The sequence below is a fragment of the Triturus cristatus genome, chromosome 3_1 (genome assembly GCF_964204655.1).
Source record: "Triturus cristatus chromosome 3_1, aTriCri1.1, whole genome shotgun sequence".
Lineage (NCBI taxonomy): Eukaryota > Metazoa > Chordata > Amphibia > Caudata > Salamandridae > Triturus > Triturus cristatus.
This window is the reverse complement of record NC_140583.1, coordinates 632,706,643-632,734,628: the sequence shown is the minus strand read 5'-3', so window position 1 is coordinate 632,734,628 and position 27,986 is coordinate 632,706,643. Positions and strand designations below refer to the sequence as shown.

General features: G+C 42.0%; 1 protein-coding gene across 1 annotated transcript; it reads left to right on the top strand.

The window, feature by feature from the left end:
* The first annotated feature begins 231 nt into the window (after positions 1–231).
* C3_1H15orf61 (chromosome 3_1 C15orf61 homolog) lies at positions 232–27,677 on the top strand. Its single transcript, XM_085644599.1, has 3 exons — positions 232–363; positions 5,200–5,535; positions 27,348–27,677. Exons 2-3 carry the CDS (start codon positions 5,202–5,204, stop codon positions 27,473–27,475), a joined length of 462 nt encoding a protein of 153 aa, XP_085500725.1. The 5' UTR covers positions 232–363; positions 5,200–5,201; the 3' UTR covers positions 27,476–27,677.
* The last annotated feature ends 309 nt before the right edge of the window (positions 27,678–27,986 follow it).

The window sequence follows — 27,986 nt, the reverse complement described above, 5'->3', positions numbered from 1 at the left end:
TCTCGCAATTGCGAGACCTATTGCATTGCAAATGCTTGTTATAGCTTACAATCATTCGCCTAGCGCTCGCTGTCCTGATTGGAGGCTGCGCAGCACTCGGCTTGTCACCGCTCCGTGGGTTGGTCGATGCTATTGTAATGAAGTTGTTTTACCCTGACGTTTGATTGGCTAATGGAGGATAGTTTGCCCGCCTTTTCGTGCTGTCGGTTACTATCTCCTTACGTTCTGAATGGCTGGCCTGATCTTACATGCTTCTGTTAGCTGTCAGATAGTTTCTTCCTGTCTTTCAATTGGTTGTTCAGTGCGGTGCTTTTACCACAGAAGAAATCTGTTTTCGGGTTAAAAGATGCATTTACTCTGAAGGTTAGTGGGGGGCTGGTGTGAGGAGATGCAGCTTAACGGACACTCGGTCAGAATTGCTGACGTTTGAGCTGGGGAATCTGACTCGAGACCCTGCTTTAGATCAAAATCCGTAGATTCTGGGAAAACACTCTCTTTCTGCCTTAAATAATGAATCTGACCTCGTGTTATGTAACCTGGTGCTCGTGTAAAGCGCTCTAATGTCCTTGGGCCACGTGCGTGCTGGTGGGGGGTTGTGTCTGTGTGTGTATGTATGTATGTATGTATATATGTGTGTGTGTACATACATATATACACACACACACACTGACACACACCCCGACCACCCGTGTGTATACACTGCAAAAAGAACAAGGCACAACAACGTAGCATACTCGAGGCTTATGGACTTAATGGGATGTGATTGCAATGAGGTCAGCTTTCATTGCGATGATGGCCAAACAATATTCGAGTGCTTTATTTTATTGCTACCAGTCATTGCAATCTACTGCTTTCGTCTAGTTGCTTCATTATTGAGGCGTATGAAAATTGAACACTCACAGGATGAATTATATTAATTGAGAGTCCAGGGCCCTAACGTTTTGCATTTGCTGTGCTTACGTGACAAGGCGTCTTCTGAAGACCTTTAGATGAATGGTGGATAGGGTACTTAACAGGTCGGTGGTGTTGCAATAGTAAAAGTAGAACTGTCGTATTAGTTAGTTCCTGTCCAGCACCTCAGGCAGTTACGACGAGGAGATGGCACTCATAGAACGTCCGGCCGGCCGGCCGAGAAAAAGCAATAGCTCTGGACTGTGATCTGGGGCTCAACTCCACTACACATTACCCCGCACCACACACACACACATCTCTTCTCAATTGTCACTCTTGAGTCTCACACATTAGACTATCAAGTGACCCCTATCGTATGACATTCATCTGGTCCTGGCGTTTTAGCCAGCAGCAGTTTGCACACCGGAGATTTTGATAACGTTAAAAAACAACCCTTAGAAATGCAAAGGGTCTCGCATTTATTTGAGTTAGAGCTATTGGCTTTGTAAATGGCAATGTCTTTTACCCTTGTGTTATGGAGTGGATGTATATGTTTTGAGTGGAACTTTGTGAGTTGGATTTGAAATATTTGTTGTGGAATTGTGCGGCATGGAATTGTGTGATGTGTAGTGGTTTTGTATAGTGTAAATATGTGGCATGGTGTGTAGTGGAATTATGTGTATAGTAATGATGTGATTTAGAGTACAGTGCTGTAAAGTTGTGTAGAGTATAGTGGCATTGAGTGGTGCTGCGTATATTGCAGTGGAATAGAGTGCAGTATAGTGGCGTGGCACAGATTGTAAAAGAGTCGCTTAAAGTAGTGGAGTGGCGTACAGTAGATTGTTTTCGAGTAGAGTGAAGTAGTATAGAGTAGAGTGGTAAAGAATTGAGTGGAGTGGCGTAGAGTGCAGTGCCATAGAGTGCAGTTTTGCTGTGTAGATTAGCGTGGAGTGGCATAGGGTGCATTGGCATAGAGTGAATTGCATAGAGTGCAGTAGAGTGGAATGGTGCAGACTATAGTGTTGTAGCATGCAGTGGTGAAGGGTAGAGTGGCATAGTGTTCAGTGGTGTCGAGTAGAGAGGCTTAGAGTGCAGTGACATAGAGTATTGTTCTGCAGCACTGACTTATCCATTGGGGTAAGAGCATAGTTCAAAGACAATCAGGAGTAGAATATTAGCGAATTCACAATAGAACATGAGTGTCAGGAGGTAGAACGAGTGACTTATTTGAAGCAAAGGACGGACAGATATAACTCCATTATCCTGCACTACACGTCAAGTTGGAAGATGTAAGAGGTCCATTACCTTGAAGGACAAATGGACAGTTCTTTATATTTGTGCACGGCGAGTAAACAATACAAGCAATCAGAAAAACAAAAAACTGAAATAACAATAACATTGTAAAAACGTGGAGTTAAAAGTTTAACCTTTTTGTCAATTGAAAACGTCAATTAGATTTCACATCCGTTAAGAGAGATCTAAAAAGGCAAGTTTATTGTGCTGTAAACCTGCTGCATTTAGTTTCATGCTGTGCTGAGTGACGTTGAAGGCTTCTCTGACCAAGAAAATATTTACATTCAGAGGGTGAAAATAACAGAAACAAACAATTTCAGGAAGCCATTAAATAAAGCCCACATACGTTTTAGTGAAGTCCTGCAATGTTCTAAAACATATGCTTTAAATTACAACTACTGCTGTGTTGAAAGCCATGCATTCAACATACTTGACCGTAATGAATATCTTAAAGATGATGCACGAAGAGCCAAAAAGAAGCAATGGCAACAAGTCTGAGAATCCTTTTAATACTCTGTGGTAGTTCTGCAACAACAAAAGGGACTTCATTTTTAATAAGTCGCACTAAACACTATGAAGGTTTACGCCAACCTTTTTCAAAGATTCGTTAACAGCACAGAGAAGATTCCGTACAGTAAAAAAAACACTTTGCGCATGATAGGCAAGAACTCATCCAGACATCATCTTGTGCTGATATGTAATTTCCCTGTATACAAGTGCTTTAACATGTCATTGCGCTTTCTGAAACGTGATATACATGGTAGCCATATTCGAAAGTGGTGAAAGTAGTCTGTCTTCTCTCTTCACGTTCGCTGTCATAGTGATGGCAAAGAGAATGTGGCCGAACAAAGGAGCCATCTTAGCTTATTGCATTGACTGTGCTGACCGATCGAGTTGCTTCTAGGCAGCATATGTCACCTGCTCGTTGATTTGTAGCGTGTTAAACAGCAATTTTAAATGCCACAATATTGCGTTGCTGTAAATTGTAGAAATCAAAATTAATCTAAATGTCTGAATGTACTGGGGAGGACTGATGTAATAAATTGCACTAAACATTGAAGGTTTACGAGTCTCGACATCGGCTCTCCCTGTGCCTAAGTGAATGTAAAGGCGACATTGTGGAACCCCAAAAACAAGCTTCACAAAAACACGGATCCCGAAAAAAGAAAAGCGTGCGACTGTCGCTTTTTAAAAAAATGATTTACTTTTGTAGCAATCATGGCATGCCACACTTTAACTTCAAATGTTTAAAGCTAAAGCGCAGCGTGCCGTGATTGATACAAAAGTAAATAAATGTAAAACAAATGTGGCGCCACCTGCTTTTATTGATTTACTTTTGCAGCAATAGTGGCATGCCGTGCTTTAGCTTAAGATCTTTAAAGCTAAAGTGCGGCATGCTGCGATTGTAACAAAAGTAAATAAATAGAAAAAAAGTTAGGCAGCTGCAGCTTTTTTTTCTATTTATTTACTTTTGTAGCAATCGCAACATGCCACGCGTTAGCTTGAAATGTTTAAAGCTAAAGTGCGGCATGCCGCGATTACTACAAAAGTAAATAAATGGAAAACAAATGCAGCGCCACACGCCTTTTTTTCTATTTATTTATTTTTGAAGCAATCCTGGCACGCCCGCTTTAGCTTTAAACGTGTGAAGCTAAAGCGCGGCGTGCCGCGAATGCTAATAAGATAAATAAATAGTAAAAAAAAGCATAACTTTGTCAATTTAACAGTAAAACACACTTTAAACAAATAACCTCCTCTGCAGCATCATGGATTGCAGAAGTGGGATAACGTTGTGCCTGGTACAGCAACTACAAACCAGGGCGGGTTGCAAAAGCCGGACAGCATGTTGTGCCTGTTTCAGCAAGACCTTAATTAACTAAATAATGCTCGCTATCTGTTAATGAAACCTAGAGAGTAAGGACACATGTAAGAGAGGCTGTCCTCATGGAAGGTAACAACAGAAGAGAGGAAGGTAGCAAAGCGGGACTACTAAGCCTAGTTACACATCAAAAGCCACCATTTACAAAGGACAGTAATAGGAGCAATTGCAAAGATGGGTGGCGCTTAAAGTCTATACCTGAATACAGCATGTCTCGTGGAGACAGCACAAGCACTGCCTAGGCAAGACCTAAACAAAACGTCCGGTCCCAAAATACGGTATGCCAATGGTGAAAACAACTGACTGAGGATGTCAGGTTTGACATTTCTACTTAGCAGCTATTGTAAGGTTCTCTCTTACTGAAATTGCCTCTCCTTTGACTCCGCTAACAGGAGTGAGTGGTCTCCCTTTTAATGCCTCTAATGGGCCTTCATAATGAGATTTTATAAATAAACTAAACAAAGTGACAACATGCACTACCTACAGCGGAATCCCAGCGGAAGGAGGAATCATAGATTCATGTCACGGAATACCATATTCCAGTGCCAGACTTCTTTTGCAAAACTGTATATTGTATTCTTGATTCGCACCATTTGACCAACTTACTTATTAATTTGCAAAAAAGAGAGCCAGAAACTGAAAACTAAAGCACACGGCCTTCTACTGGAAACTAAAACAAACAACCAACAGTTACATGCAGCACATTTTACAGAACAAAAACATGACTAGGCAATTCCAGCCAACTGCAAGGAAATTTTTTTTGTTTTTGAAAAAGTAACAAAGTATCACTAAAAGATGTCTCAGGAGTTCGAGTGTTACCTATGAGTTTTGTGAGATCTTAGACTGTTGGTCATCACTTGTAATGTCACCAAGTTCCTCAGTAATTTTAACGGGCACCATGAGAACATTAGTCTACTTATGACTGTATGATGTCGGCTCACACAAAGGAGTGTTGCATAGTGGCATTTCATACATTAATAATATTAGCGTAGGATACATTTGTAAAATGTGTGTGGTTGAAGTGCACATTCTCCAGAGCACCTCCTTGCTTCTAGTGTGTGATTTTTTTTTAATTTTTTTTTTTTTAGTTCTGCGTATGCCCTGGTCCCTGAAATCAGTCTTTTATTCTTTTCCAGTGATGACGCTCCTGAGAAAGGCCCACAAATTCTGCTTGCAGGTTATCCTCTTCCGAGGCCACTCCATCGGGCCTAGGCCAAAGGCATCAGAAGTGCTAACCCAGCACCTGCTTCAGCGGAAACTACCTTACTGGACCTCCTTCTGTGTCAAGTACAGCTCTGTGTGTAACGACCAGTTTGGCCTCTCCTACTTCAACTGGGAAGTGCAGGGGGCCAACTACCACATCCTAAGGACTGGCTGTTTCCCCTTTGTTAAATACCACTGCTCCAAGGCGCCGTGGCAAGATCTGCGACTGGCGAACCAGCTCTTCACTGCTCTTAAACTCATCAACCTTGGTGAGTAAGAAGCTCGCCTGAGATGGAGGACAACCCCTGGGCTCTAAAGCTCACAGGGCCCCAGAGCCCAGAGAAGGCCACAGGGAGACTGACTGCTTTGGGTGTACTGATGCAGGACCACCCCAGCCATGGACTCTGGTATTGGTTGCAGTGCAGTGTTGTAACAAAGTGATGCCCCCTTCCTCCCTGTAAAATGTGAAGAGGTTCCCGAGTCTTCCATATCTCACAGATAGTCATTAGCCTTGGGCTGAAGGGTTGGGGGCTCACTGCACTCTAGGGGGTTGTTACACCCTTGGTGCAGCAAGGCCAGACTCGGCAGAGTGCCTTGTATTGGGCTCACTGAGATTAGCACACTACAGTGACCATCCTTACCTTGTAAACAAAGAGGCCAGATAAAATCGGGAATCGAAGCAGATTTTGCTTTAGGGTAGGCACAGTGTGTTGGGAAGGCCCCAGGCACGGAAAGTGCTTTTTGCGCACCGAGGTAGAAGGACAGTAGGCACGCATTGTGTCGTGAACGCAGTGAGGGTGCCTACTGTCCTTCTACCTGGGATGGCCCCAGCAACACCCTGCTTTGTTTGCACCAAGGCAGGCAGACCCTTTGGGTGCCAATAGACATGTACACCCAGGCCACAACTTTCCTGTCCAGGATTTTCCTATCACAAACTATTTTGAGGTTTGTTAAGCAAGTTGGGTAACTTTAGCATGAATTAAAACTTTACCTTTGAGAATGTACTAGTTTGTTAGATGAAAACACTGACTTAAAACAAGCTGTCTTGGTTATTATATGCAATCATCTGGTAGTGACACCGAGATAATCACAATGTGGTAAGACCTACAAAATAAAGAATTAACTTTAATAAATGGAGCCCACACACCAGGGTGTAGGCAGCGCAACAAGTGCATTGCCGCAGCCAGAATAAGAACAGGATTTGAACAGCCAACAGATGGGGCACGAAATGTGGATCTTCGAACACAGGAAAGAATTCATTCTTACAAAGCAGTACAATATATAGGTGTCTCCTTGGGACAAACTAGAAGGAACCCTAAGCTGTGAATGGGCAACAGGAGGGGCCAAGTTACACAGACAAAATAGGATTACCAGATGAGTCTGTTACTGGAACTCCCCGTGTTCAATCCTGGACATTGATTTAACAAATCTGTGTATTCAGTAAGAAGGGGTCATGATTTGTTCATTTAAACCAATTGTAGTGAGACTGGACGTAAAACGAAATCCCAGGACTGGAATAATTGTGTCATGGAGACATAGAGTCATCCTAACATAAGAGGACCTGGATTTCTTTTTATTAAAGGTGAAACTGCCCATGTCCCCAACAATCCTTCGTGCAATAACAACAAACCACTGACATCATTATAGCAGACCGGTAAATCATATCACATTAATCAACAACTTTATATATATATATAGAGAGAGAGAGAGCGAGCGTTGGCATCGTAAAACCATTTAGAATTATCCTTCCCCAAAAATCCGCCAACTTTTTACATCAGAAAAAATACCCCAAACATTTCAATCCCCATCTTGCAAAAACTCAAAACCCCATGAAATTGTAAACCCCATCCTTTCCCCTTCCCCTCTTTTGCCTTCTGTTCTTTCCTGCCCCTCACCCCCTCAAGGGATGGGTACGCCCGCTCCAGACCATCCAAACCCCCAAAAGACGCCACCCAGGAAAACCAAAGCGTTTTCCTGGCCCCACCTGAATGATTGCTGTAAAGGAAAAGCTGTTACAATATACTCTTGCATACTTGTTCATTCCAGAAATTAGAAAGTAATTCCCTCATCTCAAGCAAATAATACGCCTGACCCAGTTGGGATAAATGAACCCCATCATCCCTAAATAAGTGGCCTTCAGAACCTGTAATATTATCATGAGACAAAACCTGTATGCCTATGGCTTGGCAAAAAACCTTCATGACCCGATTACGCTTCCTTCTGGCCCTTTGAGGTTGTCTGCCCATCTGCCCTTCCTAGGCCCTTGATATCCAATTTTGAAACCTTCCTTGAAACCCCAGTACAACTTTGAAGCGGCCTCAACATCTCGGTATCCACTCAGCCACTGTTCCAAAAGCAGCAAACCAATTGGGGTATATTCCTTTCGGCAAAGATTGAAATGTTGCGCCTCTCCCTCTTTGAAATCGACTCTGTTCACCAAACTTTTGCCATGGAAAACATTGTGTGATAGCATGTTTGCCCCTACATTGTGAACACTCATGTTTGTATCTACAAAACTGCCTGCTACAGAATCCCCGATTAAAATTTCAGGAGGCTCCGGACACTGAAAACTGTGCTCTGCCACCCCAACCCGCCCCAGCTTGGGCAGGGCGAACCTGAAAAGGCCGATGTGTAACTGGAAAAACACTCGCGGTATGAGTGGTCGCTATGGGGTGCGTAGATGAAATCCATTGTAACCATAACTCCACATCCCCCCCATGGCTTGTCATGAAATAAGCTACCCTAGCCCTAAACTCTTCATCATAGCTGAGCCATGCATAACCCCCAAAGTTCATCTGAGCCTTTCGAATGATATCAATGTATTTTAACATTGCCACTGCCCTGTCCTGGTGTTTCTCACAGTAGATACTTGCATATATTAAAAAAGCTGACGTCCAGTTTTCTATGTTCTTTGGCACCCGCGGGCGTTTTGCAAGCTCCCACTCTTCCTCTTTCGACCCCTCCTTAGCCTGTATGTCCCTATGTAATAATTTAAACACGTCCACAAACTCATGCTTTCAAATTCTATTCTTGGTTTTCTCGGACAAATGGGTGCCCAAAGGCATCGCTATACCCATATAGGGTAGCTTCTTGTGAATATTACTGTCTTCACCTCCAACTGCAAGCTCATCTGAACTAACCCCAACTTCCTTCTGAACCGGACCACTAGCTGCTGTGCTACCTGGCTCACAACCCACCATTTTGTCATGTGTACCCTTAACCCCTGAACCTTCCCCAAGATGCATGTCCAAATCAGAAACCAACGCCCCCCCCAACACCATTAGAGCGCGTGTTGCGTCTGGCCGTACCCGCTCTAGACCAAGAAGCCCACCATTGTGGCTTACCTGTTGACAATTGTGAAGCCTGCTTCTGAAATGCCTTAGGATCATCGTGCTGACGATGTCCGCCCAACCGTTCTGGCTGTGATGCGTTGTCCGCTCCTGACTCCTGCAACACACTAAAAACATTTGTTGCCCCCAAACCCTTTGAACACACTTTCTTGCCTTTATGAACCTGCTCAGCATCAACCCATCTCTCCTCCCTCAATTCCCCTTCCTCCATCTTAAGCCTGGCATTTCACCACCCCCCACACCCCATCATAGAACCTCCAATTGGTCACAGGCACCCGCCTGAGATGCCTGGCCGACTTATTCCTCTCCAATAACTGTCCTGCTGGGATGTCACTGATAATCCTGTGAGTCACCTAGCTCAATGGCAACCGGCGAAAATGCAGAGACCGTGAACATTTCTTCACCGCTGTCACTAGAATACTCCACCAGCAAAGCAGAGCGCCCAACAGAAAATACCGGAGGCGCAATGTCAATGGCCCCACTACCCTGTTGAAACCTAACATTCCCCCAGCCAAACATATGGCTTGTCTGTAGCTGCACTACATGTGAGGGGGTCCCCGGCACAGATTATGATGCTGACACCCTCCTTGCAAAACCTCTCTCTTTTGCCTCCCACGAGACAGTGAGGCTGCACACCTTGTTGTGGCTGAAGCACTTCTCCCAGACACTCCTCTCCTGCCAGCCTGGCTCTGCGGGGGGCGGAGCCTACCGCCCCATGCCCCTCTCCATTGCACATCGAGGACAGACCAAACGCCCGCCTCTCCATAACGCTGGATGCCTACCGGTGAGAGCTGCCCTCCTACTGCCTCTTACAGGCACGCAAAGCCAGGGAATTCCGACGGGCTGCCGGCAAACATGCAGCCACCGCGTCCACTACCCCCGCGCTGACTTCCGGCGAGGCCGTGTAATACCAGCGCCCACCTCAGCATTCACACCAGGCCGCAGTAACTCCCCCTGGCCCGCCTCCCATAAGACGGACCGCGCGTCCCTCACCGCTGCATCCTCCTCTGTCGCTCTAACTCTTGCCTGTCAAAGCGGAACAGAAATGCCCTCAGCTCCCCGTCACGAAACCTTCAAAAACTCGGCAAACTCCAACAAAACGCCCTGCGCCAGATCCTTCCCCCTGTAACCCACCCTTATTTATAGCTTCCCCGACACCCGCCTCCTCCCAATCAACTTCACCTGAAGCGCTGTGTGGCTTGTTCCACCATGCGAAAAACCCCAGGGGTACACCGGCTCGCGCCATGTTCCCCCTGGGACCCCATTGGTAATCGCAGAGCTATTGTGATCTCCAACTTTTGCCCATGCAGCAATATTTCTTTTGTCTAGCTTTCATTTTTTATTTTTAAAATTAAATGTCTTATTCAGAACTGAAACCATGCATACAGCCCTTGTGGCTAGCAGATACGCCGCATTACCTGTGATTTTTTGTTCTCTTCCGGATCAAAAAATACTGCAGGCTTGAGGTAGTTCAGGAAAGACAGTGAACAGCAATTATGGTTCCTATATGTATTGGAGATCTCCTATTCTTAAATTTAACATGTTTAAACAAACAAGAATGTGGAGATTTCCCTAACTCCTTGTAGGAACAGTTGTAAAATTGGGTTGTCAGGGTCTGTTTCATGGAAGAGTTAAGCTACGAAGAACTCTGTTATGTCCAGGGAAATCAGAATAGGAATCCCTGACCGAGGTTGCTAGGCTCCAAGAGGTACAGCACATAAGTTCACATACTGATCAGAAATTGAGGTACCTCCATTCTTACAGTTTGCAACAGCCAATCCATCTGTCTTCGGCTCTCGTCTTTAAGAGCTGCGGCCTTGCATGGTGTCAGAACCCATTTGGGGGCCAAAGGACAGACGGGTTATTGGGCCTTAAATGTGGATATTGGGATCTTTTACCACTTGTGTCCCAGGGCCTGGCATACTATTGCACTGCCAAACTGGCTGCCAAGTACACTCTATCTGCTCATGAGTTTCAGAGTAGCGTAGGGAGGTAGTCAAAGGCTTCTCAGGGAAGTAGTGTGGGGATAGCGAACTAGAACTCAAGCAGGTATGTAACAGAGACAATACATGTTGTCTACTCTAGTGCTTTGCTTTATAGAAAAAGAGAAGTACTTTTATTACACACCAAAATGTAATACTTCTCAAAGTAAGGTCAATAAGGCACAGGGTTCTAATACTTGTGCTACAGGATTATAGTCCTAAGTGACCAGGTGATATGGAACAGGGGTAAGCTTGTCTGGTTCTGTACCTGTAGGTTAGTTCAATTGTGTTCCACTACTAAAATGTTTTGTCAGGGTTGCAATGCAAAAAGAACAAACTACCCATTCAGTTTGGTGGTAGAGGCATAGCTGATGTTCGAGTTCATTTGGTTAGTGCACCTGAATTACCGGGTGCTCGGACATCTTTAGCCTAAGGGCCACAGGCAACAGCAGCCCGAGCGGTCCTGCTTGTAGTTCACAGCAGACAGCAGCGGTGTGGGAAGACTGACTAGCCTGCTTTTCCTGGTGTCAGACTAAGAATGCAGCGGCTCCAGCAAAGCCGCAGCTTAGGCCCAGTTGGTTACACTATCCCGAACAACAGGGATCCCCCACTGGTAGAGGTCTTTTGTCCTCTGGCCACTGTTTCAGCTACAGGCAGAGTCGCCACAAGGCAGTCAGCTCCTGACGGCAGGCTACAATGTCGTGGTCACAGTGATTGTCAGACTATGCAGACACACAATGCTTGTTCAAGAAACTTTGTGATAGCTGGGAGACTCACTCCTAGACTTGGGTTGCTACCAGTTACACTCCATTTATTCAGTGTTCTCTCACCTGCATTTTGCTGCTGTCACAGCAGCTGGGTGTCTGCTCTGGCAATCATCTCCCTGCAGGGTAATGTACTCCTCCCCTTTTTTCAGCAAGTTTGGCAGGCTCTCAGGCGCCTGTCAGACCTGCAGTTCTTCTAGCAAGATGACATGGCTCTTCACCTATGGGAATCTGGCTGCCAAGGATACTAGTCCTATATCTTAGTAGTTCTAGTACTCTGAAGAGCACTCTATCTTCAAAAGTGCCTCCTCTTTCTGCAGAGCAGTTACAGTCTTTGTTGAAGGTGATGGTGTGTGTTTTGAGTTACAAAAAGGATACCGTTGGTGGATTCCAATGCTAATTCTCAAGATTCTGCCCGTAGAAATTGATGTGGTTCTGAGTCGCAGGAACTCTGAGCACATGCTCTCGATAGGGGAAAGATAGGTGAGGGCTAGAGAAACAGGTAGGAGTCTTCAGTAGTTGGGATCAGACTGGCATGTAGGGGAATCTGTCAATAACTGAAGGACTGGTCTCATAAATCAGTGTATGGGCTGTTTTCTGGCTGTTTATGGGCCTGCTTTATGATTAGGGCTCCCGATTTTACTGTATTTTTTTTTTACTTTTACATTTCTCGACTTATTGGTATTCATCCATATTGATTTTGTGTTTTGCGAATATATGGAGTCATAAAATTGTGTATTTCCACATTTATTTAACTGAGAAAAATGCAGTCATACTTTGCTGCTTGTCGTTTTTTAGCAAATTAAGCAGCCAAATATAGCAAAACATTACACCTTCAGGTAAATTTGAGCATTATAATTAGGGCTCCCGGTTTTATGGTTTTTATTTTTTTGTCATTTCGTCTGTATTTATCCATATTTATTTTTTATCCACTTCATCTGTATTTATCCATATTTATTATGGGGTTTTGTGAAAAAAAAGTAAAGCTAAAACTGGTATATTTCCACATGTATTTAACCAATAAACATGCAATTATGCTTGAATGCCTGCCAGGTTTCAGTGATATGAATACCGGCAGAAGATACATCAATGCATTTATATGATAAAATGCACATTTCAGTATCTGCCTTGGGCATAGTTACTGCTGTTTAAGCCTCTTTACTAAAATGCCTTTCTTTTTTAACCCCCTTACCTATCAATCCACACATTTATTGGACTGGCAGTCATGGCAAAGTGTATTTAGAATCACTCAAAAAGCACCAATTTTCCGTTTATATCCACATTTAAAAATAAATACAGACAAGAAAATAAATGGTTTTCTGTCTGTATTTATCTGTAAAAATCAGTAAAAACGGAAAACAGGGAGCCTTAATTATAATACAAATATATATTACCATCCATAAACCTGCATTTAGGGAAATCTAAACATTTTTTAACTTCCCATGCTGCCTATCTGCTCAGCTGTTGTCCTAGAAATCACAAAAAACAGCACACCATAAGAAGCACACTTTTCTGCATTTTTCCGTTTTTAAAAATAAAGACAGACAGGAAACACTTTGTTTTCTGTCTGTAATTATCTGTAAAAATCCATAAAAACGGAAAACCGGGAGCCTTATTTATGATCTAGTGGGCGGGTTTTTACTGCTGATTTCTCTGGTATTACTACAAACATTGCTGTAAGCATGAATGCATGCATTCTCCCATACCTTGCAAAACACTTATACAGCTTGTCTTCACACGTTTTAAAACTGCCCTTGTTTGCAAAAGTGGCCGTTCTTTTAGCTATCTAATTTGCTAACGGGGGCCCATTTTTATTTGGTGTCAGCCTATTTTCTATCCCCAACTAACAAAACAGTCGTTGGATATCAGCTTCTTATGGACTAATGGTTGTTCAGGCCAATGCTTATGGGTGCACGTCCTTCCTGTAGCGTCAGGTTCGAAGTAAAGAGGTGCCAGTAACCGGCATCCTGGAGAACCCGAGGACTGGGAAACAGAGGGGTCCATATGACTCAGTGAGGAAGGCAGTCGAATATTACGAGAGTAGACACTGGAGAAGCACACCAGCCAGGTAAATTTGGAGCATAACTGTTATGGTGAGACAGCTGATAGAGGAGCAAGCAACCCAAACAAGGAAGACACTGGAGGAGGGAAGGAAACTTTCCCGCTTTCTTCTGAAGTTTACCTCTGATTGGTCTCTTTTTGACCTTGACCAGGAAAGCTTGCCTGATGCCTTTGTGCCCAAGCCACCACTGACCGGCCATCCAAATCCTCCAATATCTCTTCTCTCTAATCGTTCTCCAACTCCTTTCCTTGTTGATCTTGTGCCTCCGCAGTCCTCTAATCCTTATCGTACCCTCTCATCCCACTCCCATGCCCCTCCCTCGTCTTATGTGAGAGGTTCTGCTGGAGGTTTGTATTAAACTGCTTTACTAGTCAAGGTGCATACAAAAAGGACACTAGTTCCCATGATCTGTCCCCTACATCATACCTTTTCCAGGTAATCGGGTACTGTAATGCCCCATGTCTACATCAGGAAACTAAAATCACCTTTTCCTCTAATTCAGGCTGACCTGCAAATATTATAAGAGGCAGCTTAGCATTTCCGGACCCCTTTTCTCTCTTGTGTGGAGGGCGTCACTTCTCTTACAATGCCGCCGAGTTGTGGAACCTCGTTCCCCTTCGTATCCGCCTTGAGCCAAATTACCTGACTTTTCAAAAACAATTTAAAAAGTATGTTACCCTAAAACTGACTGGAGCTGGAGCTGAAGCTGCACCGCTGCTTGCGCTGGGATGCCCTCGGGTAGCCATGCACTTTAGAAATGCCTTTTCATTCATTCATTCATAGAACACTGGGTGAAGCTTCCAGCTATCATGTAGTTTTAACTTTTGTGCACCCCTTCCCACTAGAGCTTCCACAGGAGAAGGACCCACAAAACGAGGAGAAATCTTGGAGCTTGTGCCAAGGATTACTAGATTAGCTCTGAATGACACTAAATCACCTCTCTTGTACACAGGAGCAGGATTTCTGTAAATTTCCTGTAGATATTCCTATCCCTGAAGAGGTTTTGTACAGCTGTACAAAACCTTACAAATGGTTTTGCATGCCTCGAAAAATCTACTCGCTTACCGGCCCATTCTGGTGCGAGAGCTCAAGCTGGCAAAGAACAGGTGTTCTGTTTATTCAGAAACTGAATGAGCAATACAGACACCTTTTGAATATTTTTATCTTGTCACATTTATTGTGCGTTCAAAGACAGAGGTCAAATGTCAGCTTATGTCTTCTTACAAATTGCTGCATATTTTATCTTGGAGATGGTAGTTTACTTTTCTTTCTCTAACTGCAAATTTACAGGATTTTGTAAAGTGAACCTCTGACTGCAAAGTTAGAGGAGTTTGTAAAGTGAACTACCTGACAATCCTTGTGAAACTAAAGGCTGTAGAACGTCAGTTTTTTTCTAACACACAACATTTAAATAGCTTGTAAATTGAATAGTACAAATATTAATAAAGCACATTTTTTAATAAAATGTTTAATAGGACCAAAACAAATCAGAACACTCATTCATTCAGCTTTATTCTGATTTTAGACCATAAAAGTGCGAGTGCAGAGAATACATAGAAACAATTTAAAACCAGATCAATGGAATAAAAACCAAATGGAAAAATACACAACATAAAATGCAGTACATTAAACAAACATTAGCACATTGGTAAACAATTGGAAAAAAACACAATAGTCTAAGACAGAGAAGTAAAAATATCCATAGGGACACAATCTAAAAATACATTAGTGATTAGGTAGACTGAGGCCTGGGGCTAAAACCATGTCAACAAAAGCCGTTGCCTATACCACTTGGGCGGCCAAGCCCACTATACTGGCTGGTTTGTGTGCTTTTTGCACACTCAAAGCTAGTAAGAGGTTACACAAAGGACCTAAAACAGTGACACAGGGTACTTAAAACCATATAGATACAATAATAGAAAGTTAAAAATGTATATGACGCAAGAACTTGGCAATGGCACAAACGATCGCCGGGCTAGGATCTGATCTTAAAATGCAAAGGGTCTCCGCGCGGCGGCGCGTGCCCAGCTGCTTGCAAATTGGTTTTAGCCATTTGCACCTTGGACAGGAGTACTCAGGACAAAGAACACATGGGCAATGGACTCAGTAGCAAATATGCACCTGGGGCAATACTGGGAGGGAGTGGATGCCTGCCTCCAGGAGCTAGTGCATGTGTTCAAATGGAGTGAACCAAAGCAGAAATGTATATAGAGTTTCCTATCTAGGGGAATGGGGATGATTTCAAATTATATTTATGTGAAATTAAGTAATTTTAAAATTCATAAAATCCAAGGTTAGACGTTCCTAGGAGGAGCTGGTAAACAAACCCCGGACAGCCCAATCCCAGTAGGGTTTCTTGAGTGTGTCTTTGATAAGGGGCAGTGGTTGGTCCTTAATGTCCCAGAGGCCCTCTAGACCTAATGCTCCTAAAGAGGATTTCACATTGCGAATCCAGACGATCTTCTTAGAAAAGTAGAGTATGGCACCTCATCTAGGGCTGCAGCATACGAGGACAACTCTGGGGTGGACCTAATGCGCAGCCAGAATATTAAGGGGCATAGCTTGGCCTTCTCCAAAATGGTAGCTCTACCCATGTCAAGTCTTAACTGGTGCAGAGGTGTACATTGTGGCAAAGAGACAAGGGACCTCAGGAACTTGTTCTCCGAATTCAGTAGAGCGTCCTTCCTTTTGAAACCCCATAGTTCCACTCCATAGAGCGCAGAGCCCACAGCTTTAGCCTCATAGATCTGAATTGGGGCTGCCACCGGTTTAGTAAAGGAGGTGCTATATTCTTTGAGCAAGGCCCCAACTATTTGTCAATGCTTGAGCGCCTGCTTATCCACATGCTGTTTCCATGGCATATATTCGAATATGGTAATTCCCAAGTAGTCAAAGGTACTCACGCTCTCCAGGGGGACCCCTCCTATTGTAAATTTACCTTTGAAGGACTTGGGGGCAGGGGGGGGGGGGGGGGTTGAGGAGGAGTAGCTTCGTCCTTAAGGGTAATAACATTCAGACCCCATGAATCGCAAACGTTTTTAAAACGGTTCAAGAGCAGTTGGAGCCCACTTGGGGTTTTTGATACTAGAAAGTATTGTCTTCAAATAACAGAGTTACCACTTTTTCTCCCCCTGGAATTGGGGCATCCGCTGGGACCTCTGAGAAATCAGAATACTTTACTTTGCAGTGCAAATGATAAATATTTGCAGAAACCGGATTTTTAAACATCATTTGTACGCTGTATAGTTTTATCAGTAAACTGCATATCACGAGAACATTTTGTGGCTATTTCAATGGAAAATGTGCTGACCGTAAATGACAGTGTGCTACCACATAATGCTTTAGTAATATATTTATTAAAAGTGAGAGATTTTAAACAGGAACTGAGAAACATACCTGCCCACCTTGATGACATTACTATCAGTGAACTAAGGTAATCCAGGGGTCATGTGTACCCTATATGTGCGCTAGATTTGTATTATACATGTAACAAGAGTTTAGTCTATTAGGTCAAAGAAAATAATTATTTGTAAAGCAGACATACTGAACGCACATATTTGAAGGAGCTCTCATTTGATAATAAAGGTAATGGCGACTCGTTGAAATAAGATATTTGTCCAGAATCGCACAATTTGAGACCAGTTTATGGGCCAAGAGTTAATCAAGTAGATTTTGCAAGTCACTAGACTTACAGGTCTGGTAACATTTTAATGAATTTCGGAGGCCTGTTTTGTACTTGGGACATATTTATAGGATCAAAACAGCTAGGTCAAACTTATAGATTATACCCATATGTGCAAAAAGGTGATAAGCCCAGGGAACTATGTAGTGAGTTGTTATAGGTAAACTCTGCCAGTGAAATCCACTTTAACTGTTCATCCTGACGATCAGTTAGAAAACAATGAACAAACCATTCTATTGTCTGCTCCAGTCTTTCCGTCAGACCATCAGCCTTGGGTTGGTAACATGTGGAAATCTAATTAATAGCTCCCAACTGCTGCAAAATGTATTTTTTTTAAAAACATGATGTAACTTTTGTTGCTTTATGACTATTTCAGGTAATCCATGTAGTCTATTCCCTTTACAAAAAGCCTAGTACTTTCTGTACCTGTGGGCAGTCTCTTGATTGGAATCAAGTGGGATAGTTTGGAAAAGTAATCCACCACTACCCATAATACTCTAGACATCTCTGATTCTGGTAGCTCCACAACAACATCTATTGAAATTCTAGACCATAGTTGCTTTGGAGTTGGAAGGGGTTCTGACAAACTGAATGTCTATGAGTAGATGATATATTTTGAGCACAATTGACACACCTAACAATACAGTCCTGTACAGTCGTTTTCATATTGAGCAACCAAAATAATCTCCTAACCAGTTAAGTGTCAGTCAGTCAGTCAAAATACTTTATTTCGATAAATTAATATCATAAAAAGACATAGGAACAATACAATTTCACACAATCAATTCATAATTAATACAAAATCAAATCATGATAAATTTACAGTAAGTTCTTTATAAAAACTCAATTATTAAAATGTATTAAAAAGAGGTCAGTTATTAAAATATAATAAAAAGAGATCAATTAGATAAAACAATCTATTCACATCACTTACATATTACATATATGTATATTAATTTCATGAAGTAAGCATTTCATATGGACAATATTAAAATATTAAAATTCAACCATTATAAAACCATGTTAGTTAGATTATTGGACAACTTCCTTTTCTTGAACCTAACCGCCCCCACTAGAAAACTAGCAACATGGAACATGATCCTGGGGGTCTGCATTAACTGTAAAAACAGGAGTGCTGGTTTAACCTGTATAAACCCTGCCTCCTTTAGGATCGGGATCAAATATTTCCTTCTTAATGCCGAGTAGTGATCGCAGAACATCAGAAAATGCAATGTGTTCTGGATCAAAAAGTTATCACACTTACACGGCATTGCATTTTCGGGAGTACACCAGGTTGGGAAGTGTCCAAGGGTTAAATGGATCAAATTAAACCGAAAACGAGTTAAAAGAAAACGATGATAAGGTTGATTTACAGTAGTTAGATATAGTTAAGGGCCGGCATGAGTGCTCAAAATAATGCTAGTCCGCACCGTTGGTTTCTCAGTTCTACTTGTTCCCTTTCCAGACATAGCAATTCTCCCATCATACCTTTAATCAGAACAATGTCTTTAGCAGTTATCGAGGCCGGGGAAAAAAAGAGATCTGGTCTCCCTAACTTAACAAGACAGTTTTTAATGTAAACTAGCCACGGTATTTTATTTACTCTATCCAGCTGCAAACAGTCTTTTAGGATGATATGGTTAAGGGGGATTTCTTGGTTCAACCAGGTCTTTAGCCAAGCCAGAACAGGGGCCGCTTTGATCAGGTCTACGATATATCCTACACCAAGTTCGGTGTGAACAATATAAGTTGAAGTAGATTGTGGTACAGAGAGAACAGATCTTAAAAATTTGTTCTCAGTAATCTGTAAACTTTCCGTAGAACAGTTACCCCAAATAGCACTTCCATATGTAGCAACAGCAAGGCATTTTGCTTTATAAATTTTTAGTAGAGTTACTATTGGCCTTGCTCCCAATTTTTTTGTAAAGCCCCGGAGTGCAGAAGATGATCTAGCAAGGGAGATGTTTCTGTTTTTTATCTGTGGACCCCAAGTGCCTCTCTCATCAAAAGTAATCCCCAGGTAGGGAAAAGTGGCTACTCTGCAAAGCTCTTGTTTCCCACAAGTAAATATTTTTTTCAACTTGTTATTTTTGCCCTTGCCCATTATCATAATTTGAGACTTTTTAACATTAATCTTTAGGTCCAAAGAACCCATAAAGTCCTCAAAAGCATCCAATAGTCGTTGAAGACCAACACCAGTACGTGAGAGCAAGACGGCATCGTCCGCGTATAGGAGAACTGGAATTCCAAGTTCTCCTATACGTGGGATGTCAAGGGTTGCCTCTTTTAGGGTAGGTTCCAGGGCATTTATATAAACAGTAAATAGGAGGGGTGCCAAAATGCACCCCTGCCTAACTCCCCTTTCTGATCTAAAATGACTCGTGCAGCGCCCCTCCGAGGTAACTCTAACCGAAGCTATTAGATCAGTATGTAAGTCTGCTAGAAGGCTAACAAGGGCCCTGTCCAGTCCTGTATCAAGCAAAAATTTCCATAGTTTGGAACGATTTACAAGGTCAAAAGCTGACGAGAGGTCCATGAACCCCAAGTACATGGACCCCTCCTTGGCCCTCGTATATTTTTCTACTAGTAAGTGCAAATTAAGGCCTTGATCTATTGTGCTCCTTTTTGATCTAAAACCATACTGAACGTTCGATAGGACCCCTTTCTCGGTTAACCAATCATTCAGTTTTGATAAAATAACCCGGCCCAATATTTTCACCGATGAATCAATCAATGAAATGGGTCTGTAACAGGATGGATCTTGCCTGTTACCCTTTTTAAAGACCGGTACAATGATGAATTTTTTCCAAGAGACCGGGATTTTATCATTTGAAAGGGCATTAAAAACATTACATAAGACTTTAGACCAAAATTTCGGTGCACTTTTAAAAACATCCCCTGGTACCCCATCAGGACCTGGTGCTTTATTTTTCAGGGTCAGATCTATTGCCCTTTCCACATCTGCTGCCACAAAAATAACGGCGGCTTCAGCAGTACAGAGTTCCAATTCCTCAACTTCTGGAAAAACAGCAGAGGTGGCAGCACTGCTAATTTCTGTATATATATGTCTAAAATGTTTGATCCAGCCCTCATCTGGGATATTTGCCTCTAAGGGGGTGTTTGGGTCATCAGAAAAGAGTGGCTGATTTATTATTTTCCAGAATAAGCCACTATTTTTTAGAGTTTCTGGGTCAAGAAGTTGGGCCAAAGCATTCTCTTTCAGGTCCCTCTTTCTTTCTTGGATAGTTTTTTTATACGCAATCGTTGCACTAACTATATCTGCACGAATTTTGGGAGTTGCTTTCAGGGCTTTTAATAGTACTCCATGCGCTTTTGAGCATTTCTTGTCGAACCATCTTTTGCCCACTAGCGACTTCTGCCTAGATTTATTCTGAAGGCTACGGTTAATTTCTAAGCATATATTATCAAATGCCGCTATAACCTCTTTGCATTGTGTTCTATTTGCTAGGCATATTGCAACTTCATCCTCTACTTTGGACAAAACCTCTTGAAGAAAGGTTTCAGGGACTATTTTTGTCCATTTCAACCTACGGTTCTGATCTTTTACCGTGAGGTTTGCTCCCCCTCTAACTTTGACTGTTTTTAAGGAAATCAAATCTGTATGCTTCACTTCAAGTAAAACAGGATTATGATCGCTAAAAGCTGATACCTCAGTGTAATAATTTATCACATTTTTTAACAAAAAAGAAGACACAAAAATATAATCTATAATGGTACCCATATCTTTACCCTTAAACGTAGGGGACCTATTTTTTCCATCCCCGCAGCCTGACTCATATAAGTTCCATCTCGCAAGAAAGGTTTCAAGATACTCTCCACGCCTGGTATGTTCCAGATGAACCGAAGAGGAGAGGGGGGGGCCTTCATCATCCTGGCTGATACATGGTAGGGTGCATGGGTGTATATTAAAGTCCCCTAATAATATTAATTCAAAAGTATTTACATTAGCACTGTAGACTGACAAAAATGTATCCAGTACTTCCAAATTTTGACTGGTACACTCATTTGCATGTGAATTATAAAAATTTACAAAAAGAATCTTGGCCTTTTCTTGAGTAGAAAGTTCGACAATCAAACAGTTTTCTGAACCCGAAAAACACTGAGTTAGTGTACCCTTTATGTCCAGTTTAAATAGACTTAACAAGCCCCCCTTAGATCTTCCTGCCACACTACTAATAGCTGGGTTGCAAAAGTGACTATAGCCATCCAAAGAGAAGCTGTTCGTATGGTCCCAAGTCTCTTGTAGGGCAATAATATCAAAAGATTTTAATGACATTAGCCATTCAGCATTCCCAATTTTATTCTTTATACCGGCAGTGTTCCATGTAGCAATTTTAAGGGACGGTGCTGATACCTGGATATAATTCCCCAAGGCGTCGGGCAGTCAATCATTTTCCTCCAATGATGATGAAGCAGTATAACGATTGTAGAGAGGTAAAGTATTGTCAAACTGCCTATTAGCTAACTGGTAACGATGTAAGTCCCCATTATTTTGCTGCAAAGGTACATTCAGAGGTGCATTCGGAACACAACCAGCCATCCCCCATCCATGCCCATTTGCTGGAAACCTTTGCTGATGAGGCGATCGATATTGAGTGTTATCCAGGTGATTTTCTTGCTTCCTAGATGACCAGAGCATGGACTATTTTGACAGCAGGAAATTATTATTTTCTATAACACTGTTTCCAAAATGTAAATCTTCAGACCCTGGCATAAGTCACCATGTAGTCTGGTCCTTCTGGGTGGAGTTTCTTGTAACCAGGTGTCCTATTCAATCTTACTTTGATCTTGAGGAATTTGGTGGAGCATATCGTGACCTGAAATTATTTTCTTTGTTTGTACAGCTAATATAGTGGTTGCGGTTTCCTAATCCTTATCTTCTTCCATGTGTTGAGATAAAACATCTGGCATGATAGGTGATGACAGTGAAATCATGAGAAGAACAAGGACCACCTAGCATATCTAGCATTGGCAAATTTCATGAATTTGAGAAAGCTGAGATTCTTGTGGCCAGTCCACACTTTCACAGGAAAGTCTGAACCCTCCTGATGATAGTGCCATTGAGAAAAGGCTTCTTTCATGGCCAGTAATTCTCGATCATAAATCATATAATTCTTTTCCACTGCTGACAATGATTGAGAATAATAGGCTGCTAAATGGATGTTTCCAGATCCTCGATCATCTTGTGAAATGATGGCTCCAATTGCAAAAGCTGAATCTTCCATTTCCGCAAAAATGGTACCTGGATGTTATGGAATTAGAGCTGAAATAAGGATCTCTCTTACTTTTATGAAGACCTGATCTTGCTCCCAGTCCCATAAGAAGAGTTGTCCTTTCTTAGTTAGAACAGTTTCACTATCTGGGAAATGTTTTGTATGAATTGCCTATAAAAGTTAGCAAGACCCAGACACTTTTGTATCTGTTTCACTGTGGTGAGTACTGGCCAATCAAGAATAGCCTTCACTTTATTGGTACCCATCTGAATACCTTTGTCTGAAATAATGAATCCAAGAAAAAAGAGCTGCTTGTCTTTAAAATGTATGTTTCTGCCTTTACACACAATCTATACGAAAGCAAGATAGAACCTCTCTCTTATGTTCTCAGTGTGTTCCTAGAGTCTTAGAGAATACCAATATGTCATCTTAAATATATCAATAAATGTGTATAAGACATCTCAAAATACTTAATTGATGAAATACTGCAGGGGCATTGTGTAATTACAAATGCCATTCCTAAGTACACATAGTGACCGTACTTTGTATTAAAGGCGGTTTTCCAATCATTGCCTTCCTTATTTCCGACCAAATTGTAGGAACCTCTTAGCTCTAAATTTTGGCATCTTTGACGTTGTCCAACAGACTGAAGTAAGAGGTAAAGGATGTCTGTTTCTGATGGTAATTTCATTTAGTTTGCAATAGTCCATACAAAGACGATAATGTCCATTGGTTTGGAAATGAAGCTGATAGGGGCTCCTGCTCGTGATACAGAGTGCCAAATGTATCTCTTTGCTAGAGTTTCTTCAAGATAGGCTTTTTAAAACCACAACTTCCTTATGTGTTGAAGGATAAATGCTGCCATGCGGAATCTTGTTTTGTAGTTGAAGATCTGTTGTATATATGATATATATACATATATCATATATACGATGTGGATGAAGTTCATTCGCTGCCTTAACAACAAAACACATCACCAAATTCCTCATATGCAGGTGAGATGGAACTTTTTTCCCTGGTGCATCTGGCAAAGCAAGCTGATGTTTGGTTTGATATGGGTGTTGAAGTCAATTGTTTTCTTCAGAAAATTCTTCTTTCCTATCTATTAAAGGATTATGTCTTCTTCGCTAGATAGTTCCAAGTACTATAAGAAACAAGGTAAGCAGTTACTTCCAAAATGATTGACTCAACTTGTCATATCTCGAAAACCATTACAATAGTTTCTGTTTTTCATTGCACTTCACCCGAGGAAAGAGTCTGTCAATCTGTTCCACAAATAGCTTCTGAGACAGTTTTGGCAACAAGAGAGAATTCATACTTTTTACAAAAGTCCTGATCAATAAAACATCCAGATGCACCACAATCAATCGTAGCCTTCACTGTAAGAGGACCTACTGGCATGGTAATCACGATATGAACGTGAAGCTTAGTTCTGTTCGTGTAAGACACAAAAGATGATGGAACGCTTACCTGGGGTTTAATTGTCAAGTGTGAGCAACCCTGTTTCCGAGTAGCTAGGAACAGCTACAAACAAAATCCTTGTTTTAGAAGCCATTCCTTTCTTCTTAATCTTTCGTCCTTTGTCAAAGGCTTCCCTATGGAGCCGATCAATATAGGTTCGTCACTGGACTTTTATGCCTGCACTTCAGTCTTTGGAGCTGGATACACTCACTTTCCATTGTGGTCAATCTTTCTGTTGAGCTCCTATTTGGAGAATGAGGTCATAAGGGCTTCACAGGTAGCAGGGCAGTTCACGACCAAAGCATCCTTGATTTCCTTGTCCAGTCCTTAATAAAAGGCAGCTGCCACGGATTCATCAGTCCATCTTTGCTTATCGGAAGTTGTTGGAAATTGATTATTTAGTCCCTCAATTTCCAACTCCCTTGGCGAAGTATAAGCAACCCCATGTGAGCAGATTGCTCTGTATATCTTCTTTCGGGCATGGCTACCTAGTGCATGAATACTATTGCCATATGCTGTATTTCAAAGCAGGCTTCATCTACTTGTCTCAACATATATTTTCGAAGGTTTATCCAGTTACTATGGGAAGTGTTAGCAGTCCCAACAAATAACTCTTGTAACATGTTAACTGTTGTCTGCATATGCTTGTGATTATTAATAAATAGCAATAAAAAGACTTTGAAAAAAGGAGGACAATGGGTCCTTGCCCTGGGCAAATGTGTGGCGCGTGCAGACAAGCTTGCCTTTAGTGCGCCAGTGGCACGCCCGCTGCGCGTCCGTGCCGCAGCCTCCATTAAGTGAATTATTCATATCATTGCTACATGCATATATAAATGAAGCTGGACATTTAGAACAGGACTTCATTAAACAAACTACTACTATCCTACACACAACCTCTGGGTAATAGTCTACCCCTTCCCTTTACGGTGAAGATATCTGAATTGTGACTTAAGGATGCCAAAAGTTCGTTCAATGATGGCTTGCGTATGTGCGTGCCCTATTTGTACCTCTGCTGAAGAAGTGTGGTTGGAGATCTGAAGGGTTTGAGGACGATGGTGAGGGCATTATTGGCATCAACTGCAAAAAAAACATTGTTTTTTTTTGGTCCTACTCTATGGTTGTATGTGTTGGGGTAACAATGTCCTCCTGCTTATTCCCTTTTTCATCCTCAACAATCTCATGCTTCTCCTCTTCTTTGTGTGCAGTGTTGACTGCCAGAGGTACATTGATTTCCCCCTTGTGATTGCCCACTGAGCTCCACTTGTGGATTGTGCAGCACCATTGTCGGGCTCAGTGTCCACAGTTCCTGCAAGAGGAAGACCAAAACAATTGAAATACATTAAATAAAGTTTTGATTCAGTACTTCTATAGACGAGCTTAACAAAACCGTTTTTAGATAATGTCCAATTTAAGTAACACTAGAAATATTTATGTGCTAATGTTACAATGCAAGTTTTAAGGATAGGTTAAATCAACAGATGACATCAACGCAATTAAGTAAATAGGAACATGGGTTGATTTCTGGATGTGGGACAGTATTCATACACCTAACCTGTCACTTACAAATAGAGAGATAGGTTTGACCCAAACACAAACTAACAAATTGTATAAATACCAGTCTCTACCTTGTGTCCGCTGTGCATAGCCAGTCTGGTTTTTGGTGCAACATTCGGAGCAGAAGTAGAGGTGGGTGATCAGTCTGCAACCTAGACTTAGAGTCGATTAAAATAAAAAGTGTATTAGCAAAATAGTGTTAAGACAATGAATATATAAATTATAGTTGAGGAAACGTTGTTGCCCTGCCACATTTGGAGGTACCCCTGCCCCAATTGTAGCTACTAATTTGCTTGTAATGGTGACTGTATGAGAGGAAGGAAGAATACAAGTAAATTAATTGAAACATCTGAGATAAAGGATGTGTGTTAGAGGCAGTGTTTGCAGGATATATATATATATATATTATCTACTGGCGGTCGCCAGTAGATAGTTATAGTTAGGACCACGTTTCCATAGGAAATATATATATATATATTTTCTGCAAAACAGTGTTTGTTTGGGAGGACAGACCTAAGTGAGTGGTTGTAGGATACATTTTAGGGATAGAGTTGAGCATGTAGTCCTTATCTGGCTTAACATTAGGCTTGTCTGCAACAGGCAATCCATATAACAGGCGAGGGTGCATAATGGAGAGGACAGCCTTTAAGGGTGGTAAGACAGCCTGTATAGATTTTCCTGCTGAATCTTGGAGAACGTCTTTCACATGCCATTTCTTCTTATTGCCCCCCCATGGTGCATGCCTCTTCACCCAGTGCATTAACACAGCTTGTGACATGCCACAAGGCTGTCTTGAGTGCTCCACTTAGGGTGAATGAATGCAGACCATGCAGTTACCACAATTCTCACTGCAAGGAAAGCCTTCTCTGTAAACGTCCTCTTCCTCTTGAGTGTTTTCTGCATTGTGGGGGCTGAATGTGGTTCCCAGTGGCTGCTGAGTCACGTATTCAAATAGCAAAAAGGAAAAGCCTAGAATGCGGGCTGTATTTATGTGATTTCAAGTGAAAGGATGTTGGGTATGTGATTTTGGGTCATGCATATAGTATTTGCCTAATGCCATTCCATTCAGAGGTCTCCATTCCTTTGGTAGGACTCACCAGCTCCATTGTGGAGTCCCACGCCACTTGCTGAGGTCTGCACCTTGGTGGCAGACATGTCCGCCAAGTAGGCAAAACATAAACTATAATCGTAAAGTTATTTGAAGTAACTTTACGGTTGTAAATACCTGGGGTGGAGACTCCATCCCGTCTTTAGAGGGGAGGAGACTTTCAAGACTACACCTAGGTGCAAAACTGCAATCTGCAATGGTGAGTGGAAAAAAGTATAGACTTTCACCTAGGTTTAGTAATAAATATAAACATGACTATGTTTACACATGTAAATTTACCTTTGTGAATACGCCGCTATGTGTTACGTTTTATTTACGACATTGTGCTGATTAGCACTAAGTGTGAATCTAAGCACCTGAATAGCTGAAAGAAACTGTATCTGTAAAACATGTTGAACCAGTATTTCAGTGAGTCAGAGCTCTATGTAGTGCGAGATTGATTTCAGGCTCCAACTAAGATGTGTTTTGGGTTGAGTTCTGTACATTTAATAGACCGTAGGATGTCAGCCTCACAAATGCCATTTGTAAAGTGGGCCACAGTGACCTAAGTAGCAGAATACTTTGGCTTGAATGGCAGGTGATTCAGAATGACGTTTTTAATTCACAGAGAGCTGAAAGCACCCAGCATCTGATATATGTCTACGGGAGCACGTATTTCTTGTGCTTTCACCCGAAGGGCTTGAACATCTTCTCATACTCATTTTCACTTCAATACAAGCTAAGGCGCAGCAACAAAACTTTTGTGCTCGCGTGCATCAAAACTCTACCCATGTAAGCCACTCCCCAGAAGTCCTACACAAATGCAACTACAACACTGTACTGTGTAATTGTGTGTAATTTATTTATATATACATATGTATAATATACATTTATCTTTTTTACAGGCATTCCAACTTTACTGTATGGGATCAGCTCCTGGTTCTTTGCTAGAATCACAGAGACTGTCCATACCAACAGTGGCTCAGTCACCATTTACTTTGCTTACAAAGAGAATGAGGAGGCCATGTTCTGAAAAGAGATTTCTGCGCAGACGTCTTGCAGAGAGTTAGAGAACTCATTTCCGCTCTCTTGGAAAGAGCGAGAGCACGTGTTTTTGGTTCTTGCATGTTTCATTTCAGTTCACCAATGTCTACTATGTGTGCTGTTCTGTGAAACTACACTCTTATTGTTTGTTGAGACAGTATATTTATTTTTAAATAAAAAGCTAAACTGGAACAAAACTGTTATCCTGTTTCTTTCCTCTTCCTATCCCATTTACGCCCTGTCACATTAAAATTTCCTTAGTTGTAGCTTCAGAGAAAAGCACTGATTCAGCCCCTGGCTAGCACTGTGCCTCAGAGCCTCAGCAGAGACCCATTAGAAGTTTTAGAAAAGGCACACTTAGCTGGGTAGAAGCATTAAGTAGATTTCCTGAGAATCATCGGAGGAGCATCCACATAGCCCTGAAAGTGCGAAGGAGAAATAATAAAGAACCCTTTTAAAGCAGCAGAAAAGGCCTAGGAGGAGCACCAGAGGAACAACTG